The sequence below is a fragment of the Lissotriton vulgaris genome, chromosome 1_1 (genome assembly GCF_964263255.1).
Source record: "Lissotriton vulgaris chromosome 1_1, aLisVul1.2, whole genome shotgun sequence".
Classification (NCBI taxonomy): domain Eukaryota; kingdom Metazoa; phylum Chordata; class Amphibia; order Caudata; family Salamandridae; genus Lissotriton; species Lissotriton vulgaris.
The window spans coordinates 1,192,519,549-1,192,543,464 of record NC_141685.1 but is presented as its reverse complement, the minus strand read 5'-3'; the positions used below and the strand labels follow the sequence as shown (position 1 = coordinate 1,192,543,464).

The 23,916-nt window shown below is 47.5% G+C and overlaps 1 protein-coding gene across 1 annotated transcript in view; it reads right to left on the bottom strand.

Annotated features, from left to right (window-relative positions):
* The window catches only part of LOC147748891 (myomegalin-like), a 1,575,921-nt gene that overhangs the window by 1,422,103 nt on the left and 129,902 nt on the right, over positions 1-23,916 (bottom strand). The window contains exon 2 of the mRNA XM_086928761.1: positions 15,980-16,056. Coding sequence (XP_086784887.1) covers positions 15,980-16,056 — 77 coding nt within the window. The remainder of the gene's footprint in view (positions 1-15,979; positions 16,057-23,916) is intronic.

Below are 23,916 nucleotides of genomic sequence, written 5' to 3'. Positions count from 1 at the left end.
GGATCGGTGACAGTCAAGCCGTCCTCCCCCAACACTTCTGAAACCACCCGGTTAGCTCTTTCCTTTTTGTCCAGCCAAGCGATGAGCTTGCCCGCCTTATCCCCGACATTGTAGATCCTACCCTGTTGCTCTCTACCCATGACCTTGGCAGCGTCAGTGACAGTAGCTCGATATTCTGACTGTTTAAGTGAGAGAACATGGAGTAGTTCCGGTGTCGGGCCGACTTCCAGTAGGGAGTCCAGATCTTTAATCTCAGCTTCGATACGCACCACATCCGCATCTCTACGTCTCCGAACGTCAGCAATAAGGGAGAACGCCTCCCCGCTCAAGACCGTCTTAAATGCCTCCCACAGGGTGACGGCCGATGCAACCGACCCCGCGTTCTCAGAAAAATAAAGCTCAATAGTCTTGGCCATGAGTCCATGCGTCTTTGGGCTGCGGAAGTACCATGCATTGACCGCGACCACCCGTTCGGTTACGACAATGTCGAAGTCGAAGGACACCCAGACCGGGGAATGGTCTGAAATGCCCCTCGCCAGCAATCGGGCCTCAGAAACTGCCGACGCGTGGGCCGCTAGAGCCAGTACATAGTCAATTCTGGAAAGACTACCATGTGCCCCCGAATGGAATGAGTAAAGACTCTGGGTAGGATTCATAAGCCTCCAGCAGTCAATCAGTCCCATAGTGTCCAGGAAATCGGGTAGCCAGGATTGCGAACTTCGGAGATCTCTGGGTGGATGTCTATCTAAGGTCCCCGAGCAGACCGAGTTGAAATCGCCCCCACAATAAGCAGCCCCTCGGGTAGACCCAAGATGGCGCCCACAAGATCCTGAAACATGTTGTTTTGCAACCCAGGGGGGACGTAAACCGAAACCAGAACCAGAGACCGTCCCTCCCATCTCCCCGAGACAGCAACGTACCGCCCCCTCTCGTCAACAACGCTAGAGTTAATCTCAAGAGGGAGAGACGCGCGCACCATGATCCCTGCCCCCCGGGATCCCGAGGAGAACCCTGAATGTGCCACCATCTTGAATCCCTTCCTGTTGAGCGCTTGGCACGTATTTCCCACCAAGTGTGTCTCTTGTAGCAGAATAACGTCAGGCATACATCTCTTAAACAGTTGTAGAACCACCCCTCTCTTAATGCGATCACCCAAACCATTAACATTCCAACACAGCACTTTTAGTTTCCTACCCCCCATCATCAAAACGTGGGCCCCTGCCGCTCCCGGCAGGCCTCATAGTTACACAAACAGAAATATCACAGTCTTTGCATTGCCTTGAAAAAGGGAAAGAGAAAGAAGGAAAAAACACAGAACCAACAATCAAACCTCCCCCCACCCTGCACCCCTGCATCAGACTAAGAAGCCCCCCAACCAGCAGTGTGCCTGTCGCCCCATTAACTACGCTACAAAAAGACCCTAGAGGAGAAAGGAGATCACACAGGCCCCCCCGCCACCCTCCATAACGAAAAGAAGGATATACATCATAAAGTGCAGCAGTATGACATTGGTCGTTGCCAACAGGGCCACCGTCCGACAAAGTTATGAAAGTGAGTTCTACTCTTGTTGCTCAGGGCCTCCTGAGGCGCCCTCCGAGTGTTCCTCTTGTTCTTCGTGTCTGTGCGGCAAAGTGTCCAACCATTCGCTCACCACTTCAGGCAGGTCAAAAAATATAGCACGGCCGTCATGTTCGATGCGTAGTTTCGCAGGGAACATCATTGAGTACTTCATCCCAAGGTCTCTAAGACGCCTCTTCACTCCCGCGAAACTTTGACGCTGCCGCTGAACCGCCCGAGTGAAGTCCGGGTAAAAGTTGATGTCCGCATTCTGAAACTTGAGGGGCCCGTTCCGCCTCGAGGCTTGCAGGATAACGTCCCGATCTCTGAAATTGAACAGCCGTGCTATAATGGGTCTCGGCGTGGCACCCAGTTTGGGGCGTCCCCCCGGCATTCTCTGGGCCCGCTCCACTGAGAAGAAACTGCTGAGACCCACAGGGGCCAGATGAGTTTGCACCAAGTCTTCTACGAAGAGATCAGTGGCCGATTCCTCTGCCCCTTCCGGTACACCGATGATTCGAACGTTCTGCCACCTGGCATGTCCCTCAAAATCTTCCAGTCGCCTCGAGAAGAGTTCGTTGGCCGACCTCAAGTCCCGGACCTCCGTCTGCAGGTCCGAGACATCAGTTGTGAGGCTCGTAGTTTTACTTTACTTTAGAAATCTTTATTTCGACCGTTTGGTCATAAAAGAAACATGTACAATACAGTCACATAGATTCCGACACAGTCATAAAAAACATCAATGCATACATTTAAAATCATAGCCAGACAATGCAAATAATTATTAAAAAATAGCAATTCTACAATCTACCCAGCAATTTTTAAAAGACGACTACGCGTGTGCCAAACATTCGTAAAGAATTTGGAAAGTGCAAAGACAATTGGGCCGGAAGCATCACTTTTCAAAATCCTGTACATCGGTCCGTATTCCCTGCCACCCAGATTCTTGATCAAGGGCAGTAGCCAGTATTTTCTTGCTGCCTTGTATGCTGGGCAGAAAAAGATCACGTGCAAATCGTTCTCCTCTTTGTCAACACAAAGAGGACAGAACTTGGTGGAAGGGACTTTTGACCAGGTACTGCAAAAGGACCGTAATGGGAGTGTGCTGTATCTCCACTGGAGGAATAACTTTCTAGAGAGTATGGGGTAAACAGGGTCCAAAGCTTTCTCAAATGCATAAAGATCCTTGGTTTGCAGGAATATAGAGGATAGGGACCCCTCCGTCTGAGTAGCTATAGCCCTTACCCTCTTGTGCTCGTGGTACAGCTTCGCCAATGCTCTCTTGGAGATTCTTGGTGCTGTATCTGCTGGTACAGTCCACAATTCAGGGAGCCCCATATCAATGCAAACTGACTGGATATTTTGGACCCAGGGGATGCTGAGCACCTTAGGATGTCTTAATAATTCGACCAGTTCCGCCCTATAGTCGGCGAGATTGTCGCTGCTCCATAGCCTGTGCCAGAAGGCAATGGGTCTTAGGCTTATCTCGTCGGCAAGTGGTCGTAGCCCTAAGTCAAGCCTCAGGGGGAGAAGGGGTGTGCTGGGGGGGAGTGCGGTAATTTGCCTTAAAAACCTGTTTTCTGTATGTGACAAATTCCGACATGGGATGTGCCCCCACAATTCAGCCCCATACAAAATAGCCCCCCTTGCCTGTGCCTTATATATCTGAATTAGGGCCCCCAGAGGGCGGTAAGTCGAACCGGTCATCATCCGGGAAATACCCCCGGTGGTTTGTACTAACTTAAGGTTAGCCCTAGTTTGATGGCTCTCCCAGGTCATATTTTCATTTAGTGTCACGCCAAGATATTCGAACGTGGCTACTCTTTCCAGTCGTACTACTCCCAGCAGGGGGTTTGGGCGCTGTTTAGTGTTTGGGTTCAATACCATGTATTTAGTTTTTGAGGCATTGATTTCCAACCCTCTATCCTGGCAGAAGGTCACAAAAGCATCAAGTATCTTTTGAATGCCCATGGATGTTTTGGATACCAACAGTGTATCGTCCGCGAACATTATTGCGGGTACACTGTTGCCATTCAGTTTGGGGGCATCTGTGTAGTCGGTGGCGTTTAGATGGGCGATTACCCCGTTAACAAAGAGGCAAAACAGGGTCGGCGCCAGCACACATCCCTGTCTCACCCCTCTGCCCACGGGGAATCTATCAGTCAGCTCCCCCGACCTCCCACACCTCACCTGGGCATAATTATTATGATGCAGCCTCTGCAGGGTCAATAGGATATCTGGTGGAACGCCCATCCCTGCTAAGATGACCCATAGTTTACCCCTAGGCACAAGGTCGAAGGCGGCTTTCAGGTCCACGAAAATCGTGTACAGACTACCGCCTTCAAACCTTACTGTCCTCCAGTAAATCAGATTTAGTCTGAAGACCTGGTCCACGGTTGATACCCCTTTCCTAAAGCCTGCCTGGTATGGACTGAGGGCGCCCACCTCCTCAATCCATTCCTGGAGCCTGTTCAGGAGGACCCTGCCGAACAGCTTCTGTGCTACATCTATCAGGCTGATTGGTCTGTAGTTGGCTGGGAGCAGGGGGGATCCTTTTTTGAAAATCGGGACCACCTCGGCCCCCAGCCAAGTACTGGGGATTTCCATCCCACTAAGGACACCATTAAAAAGGGCTGCGAGGTAGGGCGCCCAGACGGTGGGCTCCTGCTTGTACAGGTCTCCCGGCAGACCGTCCAGCCCAGGCGCCTTCCCCGGAGCCAGGCCTGAAATGGCAGCTGTTACCTCACTCAGTGTTATTTGGTCCGCCTGCAAGCCCTGTCTCACTGGTTCAATTATCACAGGAATTTCTCCAGGCTCAGCGCTATATAGCGACTCGAAGTGGGCCTGCCACACTCCCGGCGCTATGTTAGGCTCCACTGCCGAGCGAAGACTCCCTGATCCCCCATTCACCATTCTCCAGAACAATCGTTGATCTTGTACTGCTAGGGCCTTTGTGAGCTCTTCCCACTGATTTTCCTCCCATTCTATTTTGGCTTGTGTGAGAAGCTTCTTATAGGCTTGTCTGCATTGCTTAAGACGTTCCCCTCCTGTGCCCTCCTTAATGACTCCAAGGAGTTCTGTTTTAGCTCGTCTACAGGCTGTGTTGTACCATTGTGTTTTGCCTAGGGGCCTCGCTCTTGGCTTTTGTATTTTACGTGTCAGATGGGGTGCCACTGCTTTTATGAGTTCTTTATGGGCGTCAGACAGTTTACTCCTTGTGTCTGTTTGGTTTGCCACGCTATCGAGGGCCCCAACAGTTTCCAGGATGGGAGTAATCTCTGCATAAAGCAGAGGGATTTTGTCCTTGTTTGTGACCATATGCTCCCACCTAATTCTTCTCCTGGTGTTATCTATAAGGAGCGGGGGATGGTTCCCTACCTCATGGGTCACTAGACCCTGCGGTGCTGGGTGGGCGAGGTCTAACTCGAGTGCATTGTGGTCACTGTCCATCCTGTCGATAACCCTAAAATCCTGTATTAATGGCCACCTCGGTAGTTGGACCAGAATATAGTCTAAGTGTGACTCCCTTCCTTGGCGATTATAAGTGATTTTGCCTGGTGTGTCCGATATGGTTCGCCCATTGCACGCTCTAAGACCATACCTTAACGTGAGAGCCGTAATTTGTAATGCTAGCGGGGTCCAAGCTTTTGGCGGGGTCACATCAGCCCCTGGTACAGCCCACCTATCCTCTTCTTCTGATAGGAATCCTTCCTGGAGGCCGGGAAGTGGCTCATAGTGGGAGTTAAAGTCTCCACCCACCACATAGTAAGAATCAGTCGACAGTTCAGATAAAAAGTTCGACAGTTCATTAAAAGCCGGTGATTCTTTTGCCTTTCCCATTGGCCTGGAATAGATATTGACCAGCAGAAGGCTAACTTTGTTTGGCCATGTCAGTGAAACCGCGAGGATGTCGTCAGAGCTGCATGGGAGCCGTGTTGCCACACAACCCAGGTGAACAGCAATCCATGTCGCAAGACCCCCTGAGGGTCGGCCTTTGCCTTCCCACCTGGCTGGAATAAAAAAGGATGCATAACCTGGATACTCATAGTCCTCTCTGGCCCAGGTTTCCTGGAACATACATATGTCACCAGTTTCTATGTAATTTCCCCAGGCAGGGTCTTCCAGTTTGTTTGTTAGTCCCGCGATGTTCCAGGAGATTATCCTCAAATGTTCAGTGGTTGGGGGTTTCATGGCAAGGGGGATGGAGGGAATAAGACCATATCCCACTTGTGTTGCAGGGCCTGTCGCTGGGGCAGCAAAAAGAGCATGTGACTCCATGGATCCCAACTCCCCCTTGCCCTCAGGGAAGGGAACCACAGTTGCTCGCTCTGCAGTAACTACTCCATCAGTGTTAGGGTTGAGGAATTCAATTTGGCCGTGTTCTGGGGTGGATAGATCGTTCAGTGGGCCAGGAATTGCAACAGGGCACATCATCTGGGGGTCCGGGGGGCCACAAGAGCCCGATACCCCTAGCGCAGACTTTTGGGCGGTGAGTCAGTCGACCCCGTCCAGCCCATTCAGACAGTTAAAGCGATTAAAATCGCAAAAAGGTGTGTCCGGTGGTTGGTAATATGGGCGTTGGGCAAGGCCTTTATGGTTGCGTCTGTAATCCACCCTTGTCCATTTATCATATGTTTGAACCTGGTGCCTAGGAATTGGAGGAAAGAAAAAGGATACTGGGAGGGTTTGTATCGTGGAATCAAGGGATCGGTTCATTCCTTCACAAATGTGTCGAACCGTGCCTGGGTCTTTAAAGGTTACCATGATGCAGTCCCCCACTATGGTTTTCCTGGTCTTCCCCAGCCATGGAACCCTCCTCACCATAATAATTTCGTTATTAAAGTGAGATGGCAGGGGTCGGTTCCAGTTTAACCATTTGATTACCTTTTTCTTGAGGGATTGATAGTCCTCGTGTTCTCCTGATCTTAGATGGGGGGCACCGGCTAAGACCACCATTAGTCTATTGGCCTCGGGTGGAAGATCTGGCCTCCGTGGTCTAGGAGTTGGGCAAGCTGGCGTGAGTGGGAGGTCATTAACCCGATCTTGGTTTGTTCCGGTGGACTCTGTTTGTGAACTATGTGGGGCTAAAGCCACTGGATCAGTAGGTCTGTTGCTTGAGTTATTGTGCCGTGCTTGGAGTTGGACAGACATAAGAGGTTGCAGAGGGGCAGCCGGTGACTTGCTTTTTGGGGGGGCTTTGCTAGCGTTAGCTGCGGTTTCTGTTTTAGAGGGTTACCCGCCCAAGGAGTGAGTTTCCCCTAACTTTGTCTGTTTGCTTACTAGAGAATTCAGAGTGGTAAGAGAAGTCTCTAGTAAGGTAAGCCTAATCTCAACTTTTTTTAGACTGTCAGTGATGGGCTGCAGGAGGGAGCGGAGTAAGAATTCGATGCTCCCCTTAGCAAAGAATGGATGATTAAGATTCGGTGTGTCAGCCTCTGACTCTTTAGAAGTTGTAATTATGCTAGGATTTAAGAGCTTAGGTGGTGGGGCTATCTCCGTGTTCTTCTTCGATATGATAGTGTTAGTATTACTCTTACCAAAATCCAAGTGCGATATTTTAGATTTACCCCGTCCCCCCGCTGATTTCCGAGCCCGTTTACTGGGTGGGGGCCTATGTATCTCTGCCATGACTTTTAATTTAGGCTTGTTCTTATTGGCCATTAGTACTGGTTGGGTTTGAGTTACCAGGTCGGCAGGGGTGTGGGAGATCTCTAGGGGGGCTGACTCTGTGATTTTGTCAGATGGTGACCCTTGAGTCGAAGAAGCTTCCCTTAGTAACGCAGGGAAGTCCTCTATTGTTGAGGTGTCTAGGCTAGTGGATAGCGCACCTACCTCTTGGGTAATGGGGTGGGGGATAATATCTAGCAGAGGCCTGGTTTTCATACATTCAATGGAGCGCCTACGCTCCGCCCTGCGTTTCTCAAGTGAACCTTCCGAGTCCGTTTCACCTTTGTTGGATTTGAAATAATTGTCCAGTGTCCCGGAACAGGAGGCACCCTCCCTGGAGGGAGTTTCCCGTGGGGGGGGGCGTAGGCATATCCTGGGTTGTGGCGCTGGAGGGGATCAAGAGGGGGGGCCCGGCCCGGCCTCCTTCGGCCACTGACGGCCTAAGACGGTCCCGCCCTTGTCCCGGGCTTCTCCCGGTCGCTCCCGCGCGCTCCCGCGCAGCGGGGGTCCGGCACTCCTTTTGATACTGCAGCTATGTGATAGGCGGGAGGGCGTGGCCAGCGGGGAGAGCAGCCCAGGTGTTGCTAGTTGGGCGCGCAGGGGCTCCTGGTCGCTGGAGTCCCCTGCTTAGCTCGCAGCCCCGCTGGTTCTCTTGCCTACCCCCGCGCTCCTCCTCACTGGCTCCTCAAGGCAATCCTTCGGCAACCGACGCGCTGCGGGACCCGCGAAGCGGGTCCGGCGAGTCGTAGGGGCAACAGCAGGTCCGCTGGGCAGCCGATGCAGCACGCTCCTCCCTCGGCAGCAAGGTACGTGGTAGAGTGTCCCACAAACAGAGGGACAGCAGCAGCTTTTTGGTCCGTTGGCGGGGGGGCGTGGCCAGCGGGGAGAGCAGCCCAGGTGTTGCTAGTTGGGCGCGCAGGGGCTCCTGGTCGCTGGAGTCCCCTGCTTAGCTCGCAGCCCCGCTGGTTCTCTTGCCTACCCCCGCGCTCCTCCTCACTGGCTCCTCAAGGCAATCCTTCGGCAATCGACGCGCTGCGGGACCCGCGAAGCGGGTCCGGTGAGTCGTAGGGGCAACAGCAGGTCCGCTGGGCAGCCGATGCAGCACGCTCCTCCCTCGGCAGCAAGGTACGTGGTAGAGTGTCCCGTAGTTTTAATGTCCAGCGATTTGACCCTGTCGTTGGTCTTGCCCAGATCAGCTCTAATCAGGTTAATTTCGATCGCCAGAGTGTCAACTTTATGTGTCAGGACCTCATGCTGTTTGTGCATCTCCGTCTTGATGCCAGCTATGGCGCTCATAACATCCCGAAGTGTCGGGTCCGACGTGTCTGGCGATCCCTCCCGATGAGAGTCTTTTGGCCGGGTAGCCGCACCCGGTGAACTCCTTTGCTGGGCATAGCGATCAATCTTATTCGACTGGGAATGAGTAGTCTTCCTACTAACTCGATTCGCCATCCTGTCTGGCTCGCCCCTGCCCGCCATGATGGAGCCGGGGAACTGAACAAAGGGTGGTACACCAAGGCCACTCCGGCTATGCAAAGCAATCGCAAAGTGTAGCAGCCACCGATAGTTCTTCAGCGACAGACCACTCCGCAACTCCGCGTGCTCCGTAGGGCCAGCGTAGCAGTCACTCACACAATATATGTCCTCAGCGAGGCATCTAACGCAAAGGCAAATGCGTTGGATGCCTCCCAGGTCATAAGATTACATGGCATCCCAAGAGTAATAGTGTCTGACAGGGGACATCAGTTCATCGCTCGTTTTTGGCGCATGTGGTGCAAGGCGTTGGGTATTGAATCAGCTCTCTCTACCAGCTTCCATCCTCAAACAGATGGACAAACTGAACGTCTGAATCAGACTTTAAAGAAGTATTTGCGCTGCTACTCCAAGGAAGCACAAGAATCTTGGGTGGAGTTGTTGTGGATGGCTGAGTTGGCGTACAACAATTCATGGCACAGTTCAACAGGCATGTCGCCATTCAAGGCTAATTTTGGTTATGATGTTAACACTTTGCCGATTAACATCCCCACTGATTTGGATAATCAGCCCTCAGTGAGGGAACGTGTCCAGACCTTAAGGAAGGTGCACAAAGGGGTACAAAAACACCTGCTAAAGGCAAAAGAAGCGTACAAACGCTGGAGGACAGACACTGTGATCCTGGTCCTCAGTTCAAGGCGAGGTACAAGGTGTGGCTCTCAACAAAGTACATACGTTTCAAGTTGAGGAGCATTTTCCATCCGCATTTCATTGGACTCTATCCTATCGTGAAACGAATCAACCCTGTGGCGTACAAACTGAAGTTGCCCAACACATTGAGAATCCATCCGGTTTTTCACGTGCACTTGTTGAAGAAAGCCCTTACATCGCGCAGAACAGCGCCCCCCCCCTGTTGCTTGCGACGGGAATCTGGAGTACGAGGTGAGGTCTATCCGTGACTCCAAGCTCCGCAGGGGGGTGCTTTGGTGTCTGGTCTCATGGAAGGGGAACGGGACCGAGGAGGACTTTTGGGAGCCATGGCATCACATACATGCTCCTAGGGCGGTCCGTTCATTCCATGCAAGGTTTCCTGCCAAGCCCGGGTCTAGGAGGCGCTATGGAGGAGGGCGTACTGTCAGGTTTTGGGACATCGCGCGCCTGCCAGAACTATAGTTCCCATGATTCTTAGGGCTTGAACTACAGTTCCCACAGTTCCCGGCGGTACTACAGGATATCACAGGGCGGAGCCGGGTGAACGGGGCTCGTTATTCCAAGTTGCAGCGGGAACGGCTGTTTCCTAGAGCTCCGGTATTTCTGTCCATTTTCAGAAGAATCTGAAACCTGTTTCCGTCCTTCGGAGTGAAGGTAGCTTTTTCCGGTATTTGATAACGTGCTGGCTAGCGCGTTTTGGTTACTTTGCTCATTTCAGTTCAGAACGATTTTCTGAACTTATTCTGTGCCTCGCGGCGGTGAGGACACAAAGACACGAACATTCCGCTGGTATTGCGCTCTGTGTTTTAAGCCTCGCAAAGGTTGCTTGGTATTTTGGGCTTTTTCATTTCCTTCTAGTTGCGGAGTGCAGGGGGGAGAGGACCTCCGCATTGCCGTCATGAATACATGACGTGGAAAGTACTTTTACCCTGTGGAATATAAATGCCAAAGAGGATGGCAGTAGTGAAGGAACTACGCCATGCCGTGTTTGGTTTGCTTTTGATTACTGCTAGTAAATTGGAGATAAACTTTGCGCTTCTATAGTACTGGAGGATTAAGCTGGCAGTAGCTGGGACTCTTTATTTTCTTCTCTATGCATGGGGGTTTGTTGCACGTACATTGTGCATTTCATTTCTTGTACTGAACTTTTGTTTTGTACATTTCATTGGAACCACTCTTCAGAGCTTTCAGCATAAAGGCTATGGGGTATGTTTATAGTGAGAACTAGTGATATAGGCAGAGGTAGTTCACCACAGATATTCATAAGGTTTATATGTTTGTGCAGGATAGAAGGATGGCAGAAGAGACAGCGGTATGAAGATGTATGCACAAGGTTTCCTGCAGGTGAATCAAAGCGTTTTTTGGCTAGTGAGATTGTAATGAGAGTAGGGTTAAGAATTGTATTAACCATTGTATGTTCTTTCTTGCAGCTTCTTATCCCCTGCTGTCCCTTCCTTCTTCTCTTTATTCTTTTGGGTTTTTTCCCCTTTTGGGGTTTTTCCCTCACCGTATCGTCTGAACACCCTGTGATATATATATTCGGGGTGTTCGGAAGGTCCGGAGGTGGATCATTGTTTCGGCATACGGATCCTGTGCAGTGCAATCCTGACAGTCCTCTCAGACTTATCCCAGCAAGCAGCTGCTCATAACTCACTCACACAGTTTGTCTGTTTTGTACTCAGCTGCCTCTGATGAAATTGCCCAGAACATCTTCTGGCAGAAGCTTGAGAGGTGGAACATCTGACCTAAACTGCCGCAAGCAATGATGTCCTTGTATACCAAGACCTGGGTATGTGTAAAACTCACAGCGGAGACAGCAATTGCTAAGATTCACACGGATAATGGACTAAAACAGGCCTGTGTGCTGGCCCCAATGTTATTCAACCTTTACACGGCAGACCTGAGCCTGGGGCTAGCTGGAGCTGCCATAGTCACCACAAGAATTAGCGACAAGAGGATTCCACATGTGCATTATGCGGATGATCTAGTGCTGCTAGACTACACAAACATCAGTCTGCAAAAACCCCCAACGCCCTGAATAGGTACAATTTCAGGAATAAGATTGTGGCCTATGGGAATAAAACTTAAGTTATTTTCTGTGGGAGATACCCTAAGAAAAGGTTGACCAGATGGGGATTGGGCTCACAGATGCTGGACTGTGTTCAACATTACAATTACCTGGTTGCCTGGATATGCAAATCTGGCAGTCCAACTCTGCACACACATAAAATATAAAATAAAGCAAAAATGGTCACATATGCCTTATGAAAGTTAAAAGACACGCTTGACAATCCAACGACATTGTCATTCGCAGGGTACTTTTTACCAAGTAACTTTATGCAGTCAATTATGCACAGCAGGCATTTCCAGGAATGCCCTGCACCCCATTTGAAAATATTCAGGTTTCAGCTTACAAGAAGCTATTTCATCTTCTAGCTCACATGAGTAACACCCTGATCAGATTAGAATTTGGACTGGTACAACAAAACGTGGATATTTTGGCAGCACTTGCAAAATTCTGCTATCAGGTAATGGCTGCTCCTCCTAACACCATGAAGGTCATAAAAAAGAATGCTGACAAGTTCCAACAACCCCTGGCCTACAAATCTTGCGCTAGCCAAAGAACATCTACAACTTGTAGCAGTGAACTGGGATACAAACAAAAGCAATTACACCAGTATAAAATTCAATTCAATTCGCTTTTATTTTGTTTAAAAACCATAAAAGGCCTATATACAACAATTCATGCAATAAAATACAACACAATTCTCAATTTTAATCCAACACTTTTACAATTAAAATATAAAATGTGTAAGGATAAAATATATCACTTATAGTCTGCAAATTCAAATTTCAAAACTTTTACCTTGTGCACCAGATTTACCGTAAAAAGATATCTGCTAAGACCAAAGACTATTAGTTGCAACGTGTCTGATTTTAAAATTCTTAATGTTTCTAGATATTTCCTAGTCCCCATATTGCAACACATTAGTCTAATCCACTTCCTTCTCTGGTAGGCATGGGCTGGACAAAAAATAGCACATGTACAAGGTTTTCTTCGGCATTTAAAGTGCAAAGTGTACAGTAAGCCTACCCCTCAACAATGGGACCAGGTAACAATCTAGTCGTATTCGATTTAATCCAATGCGGAACTTCATATATAATGATTTTTCAAGTTGAGGTTGTACAATATCCAGATATAGTTACACAACAAGACAATGGTTTAACACTCAGGAAATGTGCAGTAAGCCTATCCAAACTGACGTTACACTGAACGCTATATATTACATATTCTCAATAGGTTTGCTTAAAGACTTGCCTTGAATTGATTGTTAGTAAGTTGGGAGCATATCAAAAACAACTCAACCCTACTTTATTAACCCAGGTCTTGATGTGGCGAAATCAAGGGGAGGTAATATGACCAGCAAGATCCACAATTACTCTTAGTCCTTCTTTATAACAAATGAGTTCCTGTGTGACCCATAAGTGAACCAAAAATAGGAAGGGTCCCAATACAGCTAGATGTTCTATTCTTTTGATGCCAATGTCATGATACACCGGTGTCATTGCCGTACATTTGGGCAGACAAACAAACATCCTTACAAATTGATTTTCTTCTAAAAAAAAGTGTACCCAAGTTGCTCCCCCTATTCCCATTGTTCCACCCCATAGAGGACTGCTGTTTGGGTCCTGAATTTGTAGACCTCCAGGGCTGGCGTTAGTGCCTTGAATTTGGTGACTTGAGGTTTTGTTTGCAATCCCCATTTAATTCTACAGCAAAACAACTTTGGATTTCTGTTTTTGCGATTTCCAGGACAGTTTTGGTCTATTGTGATGCCAATATAACTAAAGTTTGTCACATACTCCAGAAGTTGGTAATGGACAGTGATGTTTTTCTAAAGGACTTGTGCAATCTTATACCCATATACTTTGATTTACTAGAATGGATTTCAAGGTCCTTTATAGTACAATAGTTACTAAAGCTATTCAATAGCCTTAACAGCCTGTTTGGAGTCTGTGAAAGAAGGATGGTATTGTCTGCGAATACTAATGCAGGTATCAGGACCGCACCAAATTTGCACAAAATTGTTAACATATAATGAAAAAAGAGTTAGTACCAACATGCATCCCCATCTCACTTTGCTTTTAATAGGTATGGCATCCGTAAGATCGCCTTCAGGGCCCAATCTAACCCTAGCATAGTTGTCTTGCTGTAATCTAGCTATCTGCACCAAGAGCTCATCAGGTACACCTTGACTTTTCAACGAGTCCACACAGGTGACCCCTTGGGACAAGGTCAAAAACAGATGAATTAATGAATGCTACGTACAGATGACTTCCTGTCAGCTTGGTATTTATCCATGCTATGCACAAAAGCCTAAAGACCTGGTCCATAGAGCTGGTTCTTGTTCTAAATCCAGGTTGATACGGTGAAAGAATGTTATTTTCAACTATCCAATTGGTAAGTTTATTTAGAACTTGTTTGGTGTAGACTTTTTGCAAGGTATCAGTTGAATTAATGGGTCTGTTGTTGACAGGCTTTTGCTGGTTGCATTTTTATTGATTGTTACAATTGCAACTCCTCTCCACGTTTCTGGTACTGATGCCACTGAGGACACTGCATTGTACCAAATCTGCAATAAGAAAAAAGCTGTATAACCGGTCAAAGGGGTTGAAAATGGAAGGCGTACAAGCAAAAGCCCTGCATAAGTCTGTAACAGCTTTGCAACTGAATTACACAGCCAAACCACATCTTCAACAGGTAGTGGGAAAATTTGGTCCTAAACAGAATTTATGTGCAAGATTGGTTCCGCTTCCATTCAGCTAATTGAATCCATTGTGGAAATCTCTTGAAAGCTTTTTTGGGTCTCGATTGTGTTATTATAGAAGGGAATTCTTTAGCACATATACTGGTTTGCTGCCCAGCTTTAGTGCATGCCTACTGAGGCCCATCTTCTTAGGGCATGGAATACACTCTGCCAAGGAGGCCCTCTCCTTTCTATACTGCCTGGAAACAGTAACTGAAATGGCAACATTTGGAAAGTGTATAATGCTGGTACGTAAAGTGACCAGCCTCCAATGCAGCAAAGCCCGGAGATAGAGACCCTGTACACCAACTTACTTGCACTTTAAAAGCCATATATGAGCAGGTCTCAGCGATGCGCTCAACCCGATGCATTGTAAATCGCACATATAGTCTGTGATCTATGCCCTTTATTACAAAGGCCTGTTAATTCGCTCATTAAATGTATAATCTGCTTGAGCGCGAACCATGCAAAACCTGATCCAGCTCTGCCCTGCTATTCGTTGTGTTTATCCTTCAACAAATCATTTCATGGTATAAGTACATTTTTGGGATGGTATCTGTTTACAGCAGCATAATTTGTTGCACCTTAGAAACTACTTTGTACTGTATGGCCAACATATTTCACACATTGACACACCCTTTAGTATTTTTACAGTTTAAAAAAACGGACATTGTGCCTTTTATGGCAAGATACTTTGTTTTATTCATGCACACAATTGTATATACTGTCAGTCATATTCGCATTTGGAGAGGAACAGTACCTTTAAGGCGTTTCTTCCCCCACTATTGCGCCCTTGTTGCATTTTATATAATCTGTTTTATGTATTTTGTAATGGTTTTAAGTAATCATACAATTAACGTGAATTGAATTATGGTTTTTTTTCTGAAGAAGGTGATCTCTTATTTATGAACTGGCTTTCTGGAGGGCCGAGGTGATTGAATATATGGTTGGATCATATGATCCTTGCAGTTTTGAGACAGCTTACAAATGCGCTTTTCATCAGGGAACTATTTATTTGTGAATAAAGACCAGATTATGGTACCTGGCTAGCCATGTGTCCCACTTTATTGGAGTTTCAAATTCATACGTTGGATTCCTGGACACAAATAACCAGGTGAAGGTGCTAGATATATAACAAGTAATTACATATGGGGGTATGTGTATCCCAACCATGAGTACACATGGGCAATCTGTAAACACTTGTCCATGTAGTGTAAATGATTAAGTGTACGTGATCCTGCAAAGATTAGTTTCAAACTGAAACACCACCTCTGTCTGTGGGTGGGAGTCTCCCATAGGGAAAACCAGGACTGCAAGATGATTTGAGGAAAAGAATAAACACCACTTGTAACTCAGCAATGCATGGACCATTGAAGAGGTTTGGCTGATTTTGTGTGGAAGCTGTAAGTAATATATGTTCCTAAACTGTAAAGGGAATCACAGCCCTGCCCTGGCTCACCCGATTGGATTTACAGTCAACTTAACCACTTGAGAGACATTGGTTCCTTCCAATAAATCAGAAAATTGGAAAGAGAAGGGAGTACAAATATCAGCTGCAAATGCAGTTAGACAACTTTTAACATGGTGGTGGCTGTATTCAGGCCTGGGCTACTCCACCCCTTACTTTTTTCCTAACAATCATTGATCTCATGAACTATCTGATTACAACTGAGGCATATCAAGGATACCTAGCAAAGCAAAATCCATACAGTAGATAACACAGCCTCCAGCATACAAGATCAGTGACTCAAAATGTTTCTTACCAGGACTTCTCAAGAGATTGTTGTTTGTCTCGTAGGTCTCGCTTAAGGTTCTCTACTTCTACCTTCAACTCAATGTTCTGAAAAGATGATGAGGACATGGTTAAACAGGTTGCTAATCAAACCTTTCATTGTTACCTGTACAGCTAATGTGATAGTAAACAATGCTTCTCTGACTTAGTGTATGTATGATATGTTTCATGGTAATAAATGATAACCAGTTTTCTTTTTGTCCATTATTTGCCATTGCTCCTTGTTCTTTTCCTTCATAGGCTGATCCTGTTGAGGAGAAAAAGCCACCAGACCACTCAGACCGCCTATATAGGCCACCTTGGGGGTGATGTACAGAAGTGTCAGTTAGTGAAACTTTGACTAATGCAAAGAGTCACAGCAAGTATTTGCACTGCCACTTCCAGTTTACAAGCTATCAACATGTACCAATGGTCAAAGTGCCACACTGATACAAGAACGGTGCGAGGAAGATTTCAGTGTGCCACGTAAAATAGGAATTTGTAAGCAGGAGTACTCACTGTATACTTAAAAATGCAATTTTCTTCATCTTTTGCAATAATTTGACACCACCAATGGCATTTTAGAAATTCCTATTTATCTTTACTGAGAGTTACATCTGCCTGACAACCATTCACAAGTGCATCATCGTGTTTGTCCAGGGATTTGCCAAACACCTGAATGTCGTTGCACTAGTTAATACAGCTGAGAACAACCTCGATCATTTTCTTTATAAGGTCTAATGCTGCACAACGGAGTTAGAAGGGCTGTGCAGGTTATCCATGAATACATGTTCACTTGCGTGTGCACACATCTGTAGCTAAGTGAGGAAGACTGTTTCTCTGTTGTCCACTATCAAACATGGGATGAAGATTACATTAATTATGATCTGCTAAGGCCTTATAAGAATATCGGAGATCCAAAAAATCCCATTCTTTTGGCTGGTGTACAAACTACTGTTTAAACTTGATTTCTAGACTTTGGATAAAATGTGCTTAAAATGTACGTTTTGATTGGCACAAGGTATGAAGGTCGTTGACATGTATTTTCCTATCAATTCACGTGTCAGGAACTCATATTAAGAGTCAGATTTACTGTACATGAGTTTGGCCAGGCACTTATGATTTTGAGTCTGTTTCCCTCAACTAGCATTAATGAGGATTTCAGCTTCCCTACAGGGCAATATAGGTATTCTGCTTGCCTGCCGGTAGTTCAAAGGTCCTTTCGGAACAATTGGCCGGTTCTGTTAGATTAGAATTTTCCTGGATAAGGAAGGGGATGGGGAAAATATCCATAAGCTGATAAGCAGCACCTTCAAGACAAGCACTTGAAGGTTTTTCCACATAACACAAAGGGAAGACAGGCAAACCTCTGGCCTCTGTGAACACTATGGGGTCGGGAGGGTTTCTTTAAGTTTGGAGGGAAGAATTGTGGACCTTAGAGGTTACAAATTCACTCTCAGATGCTCTCTTACTTTCTTCTCAGAATTATGTGCAAGGGGTTGAGCAGCCAGTGGGCTGGTCCCTGGGATTACCAGTTAAGGGTGGATGGATGATGTGGCATGAGAGAACGAGGTACGGCTCCCAAGTTGTACACCTCTCCACCACCATTGGTAAACCCCTGCACAGGGAAAAAGGTTTGAGAAGAGAACAACTGAAGTAGGAGGATGCACCTGCGTGGCGTATGAACCCTTGTCTGGAGTACCCACTCACTGAGGACGTGTACTCCTCAGACATTTGTGGCTCTGTTTCCAAGGTTGTATATCAGAATGTAGATGTAGAAGTATTATGCAACACGAAAATCATAACACAAATGTAAACAACCAGAATATAGTGGCAGTAAGTATGTATTAGTAAGTACAGATTTACTGTTCTTAACTCCACATTTACCTACATTGACAAAACTCATCATTTCAAGATTATAAATGTGGAGTGAAGTATAGTAAATTTATTGTGAGCTTTGTGCACACGCCTACATAATATTTTGGTTGTCAATATTTTTCCTATGGTATTTTTGTAGCACAATATTTGAAACCTGATATTCTGGTATCATCTCCAGAACTAGCAGAGAGTTGGGAGGGAGGATCGACCAGCTCCACCATTAGACCCTGAAGAAGTGGACAGGGTGGCAGGAGAAGATCTCCCATGTACGAGTGTTGCCCCACCAGGGGCACCTTCAATGAGACCCACCAAGTGGACGTCTCAAAATTGGTAAAAGAAAAAAAAGAAACCTTGGGCCCACGCAGCTGCATAAAAGGTTTTTGGGGAGGCCTTGCCTTGGGGTAAGGAACTGTCTGTCTGTCTGATTAGCTTTATTCGATTTCGGTATAAAAATCATGAAAGCAACAGCAGTACATAAAAATTGACCAATACATCAATACATTTCATTTCAGAAAAATTAACATCTATTAAGAGAAGATTAAATCAATAGAATAAATCAGCTAATCAATGAGTGGCAGGAGGAGTGAACAGATTAGTTAAAATGCGGAGGTGAGATGGCCACTCAATACAAGACCACTTCTAGCTGTCCGGAAATTGCTCTGTGTTGCTTGGCGTTGCGGCGGGGCATATAATGTTCTAGGGTAGAATGCACTTAGACTAAAAATAGATATAGGTCCACCTCCTATTTGTGGCTGCCAAGATTGGAGGTATGGGACGACATATTTATTACTAAATTTAACAAGTACCAAATCGCCCACAGTATTTTTTGGGAGAGGTCCTAGCCAGCCCACCCTTCTAACGCTTAATATAGTGCTATCTATATTGGGGGCAAAGGTCTATTTTTGGTAAGCCAGAACACTACCTTGTTCCTTAGGTCCTGCGGTCTCTCGTGTTTTCCCTTTGGGAGTTCTGGTATTCCTGAGAGGACACACACGATAGGAGCTGCCTCTGGTGGCAAATGTAGATGGTAAGTTTTGTGTGGTATAGTGTCATAACTAGCCGCTATTCTTTTTTTAGATTACGTTTCTTTATTCTGGTCAGCCCCAGGGTAAGAACTCCGTGATGTTGCGGCACGTTTCGGGATATTTAAGGTTTTCATATGTGGGGCAGCTAATTTGTTACGGGTGGTCTTGCTTTGTATAAAGGAATTAGGCGTTTCCATGGGGGCTAAACGCTGTCCTCCAATTGATTTTGTAAATAGCGAGTTAGCATTTATTGCTTCCTCGACACCCGTGAGCCTGTCCCCTAAGGTAGTCATTTTGTCGATCAACAGAGAAATAATTGACTTCATCATATTTTTGAACGCGGACAGTAGGGAAGCCTGTGTAGATGCTTTCGATGTAGCAGTGCTAGGGGTATTGGGTAATGGCAGATTTGAGTTTAATTTTTGTTGCTTGTTGCTTGGCCTGACTGCCCGTTTGTTTCACCTCATCTCTCTTCCTTTTGGCAGAGAGCACCTGGGTAGAGACTACGGGTAAAGAATTTGCTATTGGTCGTATTATGAGGGGTGTAGCCTCTGGAATTTGAGTTAGTTGGGAAGAACAACTGGACCCAGGACTAGTCGTAGCTATAGGGGAAATAGGAGCGGTAGTTTGCACATGTTCTAATTCCAGAGGGGCATACAAGGATTTACACATTTGATTTAGTTCTTCCAGTAATGATATAGCTGGGGCTGTGTCAGCAGTCTGTAGAGGAGAACCCAGACTGAGAGAACTGTCCATGGCTGGGGATCGTTCTATTCTCTCTCATTCGCTAACAGTATTGCACTCTTGATATAATAGTCCATTGTTCCCCTAAGGAAGTCACCCTGGGAGGAAAGTTTTCTGATGCCCCCCTTGCAAGACATAGTATGACAGCTTATAACAATAAAAAGTAAGTCAGTATCGGCGACCGAACTGTAAAGACCCTTAGGAAGGACGTGTAGAATGAACCGGAAATAGGCAGTGGGTATCAGTACCTTTGGTCAGTGATCTTCAATACTTGGTTCAGGGCCAAGGGGGGGCCCGACCCGGCCTCCTCTGGCCTTTGATGGCCTTAGATGGTCCCGCCCTTGTCCCGGGCTTCTCCTGCGCGCATCCCGCGACGCAGAAGGGGCTCTGTCTATTTCAGCGCCTTCCGGCCGCGTCTGTGGGCGGGAGGAGGCGGGGCAAAGTGAGCAGAGGTTTGTGGGATTGTGGTCCCCCCGCTCGGCGGCCGCATGTAGTTCTGGTCGCGGCGGCGGGGGGGACCAGCTGCCAGTAGAGATGCTTGCGCCGGCTGCGCCCTGCACACCCAGGTCCTCGATTCCCCCGGTGAGTTTATCCTTCGCTGAAGACCGCCCGCTCCCCAGATGGGGCTCTGTCTATTTCAGCGCCTTCCGGGCGCGTCTGTGGGTGGGAGGGGGCGGGGCAAAGTGAGAAGAGGTTTGTGTTGGTTGTGGTCCCCCCGCTCGGCGGCCGCGTGTAGTTCCGGTCGTGGCAGTGGGGGGGACCAGCTGCCAGTAGAGATGCTTGCGCCGGCTGCGCCCTGCACACCCAGGTCCTCGATTCCCCCGGTGAGTTTATCCTTCGCTGAAGACCACCCGCTCCCCAGATGGGGCTCTGTCTATTTCAGCGCCTTCCGGGCGCGTCTGTGGGCGGGAGGGGGCAGGGCAAAGTGAGCGGAGGTTTGTGGGGGTTGTGGCCCCCCCGCTCGGCGGCCGCGTGTAGTTTCGGTCGTGGCGGGGGGGACCAGCTGCCAGTAGAGATGCTTGCGCCGGCTGCGCCCTGCACACCCAGGTCCTCGATTCCCCCGGTGAGTTTATCCTTTGCTGAAGACTGCCCGCTCCCCAGATGGGGCTCTGTCTATTTCAGCGCCTTCCGGGCCCGTCTGTGGGCGGGATGCGGCGGGGCAAAGTGAGCAGAGGTTTGTGGGGGTTGTGGTCCCCCCGCTCGGCGGCCGCTTGTAGTTCCGGTTGCAGCGGCGGGGTGGACCAGCTGCCAGTAGAGATGCTTGCGCCGGCTGCGCCCTGCACACCCAGGTCCTCGATTCCCCCGGTGAGTTTATCCTTCGCTGAAGACCGCCCCTGTCCCATAAGCCCTAAAAAGGGCTGGAACAATGTGTATATTACTCCTTGTGGTGCCTAAAGAGGTGGGCCTTAAAGAGGTGTCATGTGCCATGTCTTATTTCTGCATTGGAGCCCCCTAAAATCATTCATTTGTTTGTGTTCTTAATCTCATGTAAACATATTTTACAATACAAGATTTTGTTCATCATTTTATTTACATGTATAACAGTGTAACAATATTTTCTTATAGGTTGAGTATCAATACGTTCATGTTAGATTTGGGGGTCTCTAGTTGGCACAGGTAGGTACTTGTGACAAATAGGGACCCTTGCCGCTAGTCAGGGTAAGGGGGTACACTCCTAAAATAACCCCTGCTCACCCCCTTGGTAGCTTGGCACGAGCAGACAGGCTTATCTCAGAGGCAGTGTGTAAAGCATTTGTGACCGCATACAGTAACCCAGGGACAGCACTACAGATGGATACCACACAAGATTTTATTATAAAAAATAAGTATACTTTATATAGATTTATCAAAAGACCATAAACGACAAAAATACACAATACTGTTACTTTAAGATGGTAGTTTTAGCTTAGTTCAGTTCAGTTCTCAAGATGCAACACTTTGCGTCAATGTACCTTACGATGCGTTGCGCTTCCACGACAAGCAATGTTGCAGCAATGGGAATGCGACAAAGTTCAGGTGCAATAAATAAAGACTTGAAGATCTTCCAGATGCGTCACGCTTCTCCGGGGATGCGAGAAGTTCTCAATTCGATGTGTGGGCTGCAGCGGTGACACCCTTGTTCAGAAGTGCGACGGCAACAGCTTCAGCTGCAACACTCTTCTCCCACGATTGTGTGAAGGTTCCGCACAATGCGACAACTACAGCGGCGACATCCTTGTTCAGAAATGCTACTGCAGCAGCTCCGACGGCGGCGCGCTTCTCAGGGATGCGAGGCACTTTCTTTGATGCAGTGCAATGCAACAGTTCCAGCTGCGACACCCTTGTTCAGAAATGCGACGGCAGCAACCGCGACGATGACATTCTTCTTCCTCGTTGTGAGACCCTTCTCTCGATGCGGTGCAGTGCGACAACTCCAGCAGCGACACTCTTGTTCAGAAGTGCGATGGCAGGCAGCAGCGACGACGACACGCTTCCTCTTCATTGCGAGACGCTTCTATCGATGCGGTGCAGTGCGACAACTCCAGCGGCGACACCCTTGTTCAGAAGTTCGACGGCAGCAGCAGCAACGGCGACACACTTCGGCTTTGTTGAGTCGCTCTTCCAGCTCCTTGCGACACGCAGTCCCTCAGAAGCCCCAAAACAGCAGCAGGCACTTCCAAAAGAACTCTGGGGAGCTGGGGGTTGAAGTCTGTTGTCCCTGAGACTTTAGCAGGAGGCAAGCTCTTTTTCAAGCCCTTGGAGATCCTTCACAAGTTGAAAGTAAAGCACACAAAGTTCTTTCTCCTCTCTTTGGCAGTCAGGCAACCACTGCAGGCCAATCCCCTAAGCAGCACTTCAGCTTAGGAATAGTTTCTCCTCGGTTTCTTCAGGTTCCTTTCCTCAGCAGAGGTCTTCTTGTAGTTCAAAAGTGATCTAATTTCTTGGGATCATGGTCCCAATATTTATACCCCAAAATCCTTTGTCCTCTGAGGGCAGAGGGGCCTTTGCCCAGTCCAAACCAGTTCTGGAGAACTCTGTTTACATGACTCCTTCTTTCCTTTCACAGTGCAGAGCAGAAACATCAGACGCCCCACAGGAGGCGGAGCCAGCATTGTGGAGGGAAAGCACAGCCCTGGAGCCCTTTGTTAACATGAATCCTTCTCTCCTTTCACAGAGCAGAGCAGAGACATCAGACGCACCACAGGGGGTGGAGGCAGCACGGTGGGGGGCAGGCACAGTCCTATTCAGGTCCCAGGTGCAACTCCTCCCTCCCATCTAGATGCAGATCTCTCTATTCATCACTGGACTGACTCATTCTGTCTCCTGGAATCCCCAGCCCTGTCACTCACAAATCCCAGACAAGGAATACACTACCTAGCAGAGGCAGGCTTGAAAGGTTAGACAAGAAAATACCTACTTTCTAAAGTTGTTTTTTCAAACACAGAATGTTACAACCAACTTCACTAAAAAATGTATTTTATCATACTGATTTCAGGCACACTAAACTCAAATTTCTACCATGTTCTCTGAGTCAGTTAGGATTATAAGATGTAATAATCTAACTGCCCATTCTGGCCTATGGAGAACAGGTAGCCTTGCAATAGTGAAAAAATGAAAATGGCTGTAATTCACTAATAGGACATGCCACAAACACCAGGGCATGTCCTACCTTATACTTGCAATACACCCTGTTCTTGGGCCTACCATAGGGGTGTCTGATATGAAGAAAAGGGAAGGTTTAGGTACTGGCAAGTGGGTTCACTTGCCCAGTCAGCATGGCAGTACCAGACTGCACACAGGCTCTGCAATGGCAGGCCTTAGACACATTTTACAAGGCTGCTTCTGTGGGTGGCACAACCAGTGATGCAAGCCCACCAGCATCATTTCATTTACAAGCCCCGGGCACTCCTGGCGCACTGTACTAGGGTCTGACAGGTAAACCAAATCAGCCAATCATGGAATCATGAATTAAGACATTCATTTATAATAGAGAGAGCATATGCACTTTAGCACTGATCAGCAGTGGTAAAGAGCCCAGAGTCATAAAACAGCCAGCAACAGGTCAGAAAAAATATAGGAGGAAGGCAAAAAGTTCACGGATGACCCTGCAAAAAGGGTCAAGTCCAACAGTTCATATAATATATTGTCATATATTATGATGTTTATAGAGAAACACAGTAGTCTTAGACATATGTGCAAGAGAATTCACACGTTTTATTCACACCTTACATTACAAACCATCAAAGTAATTTTTCTCATAATAACAGAAATAGTATATATAAAGTCAGAGCAAGAGACTCAT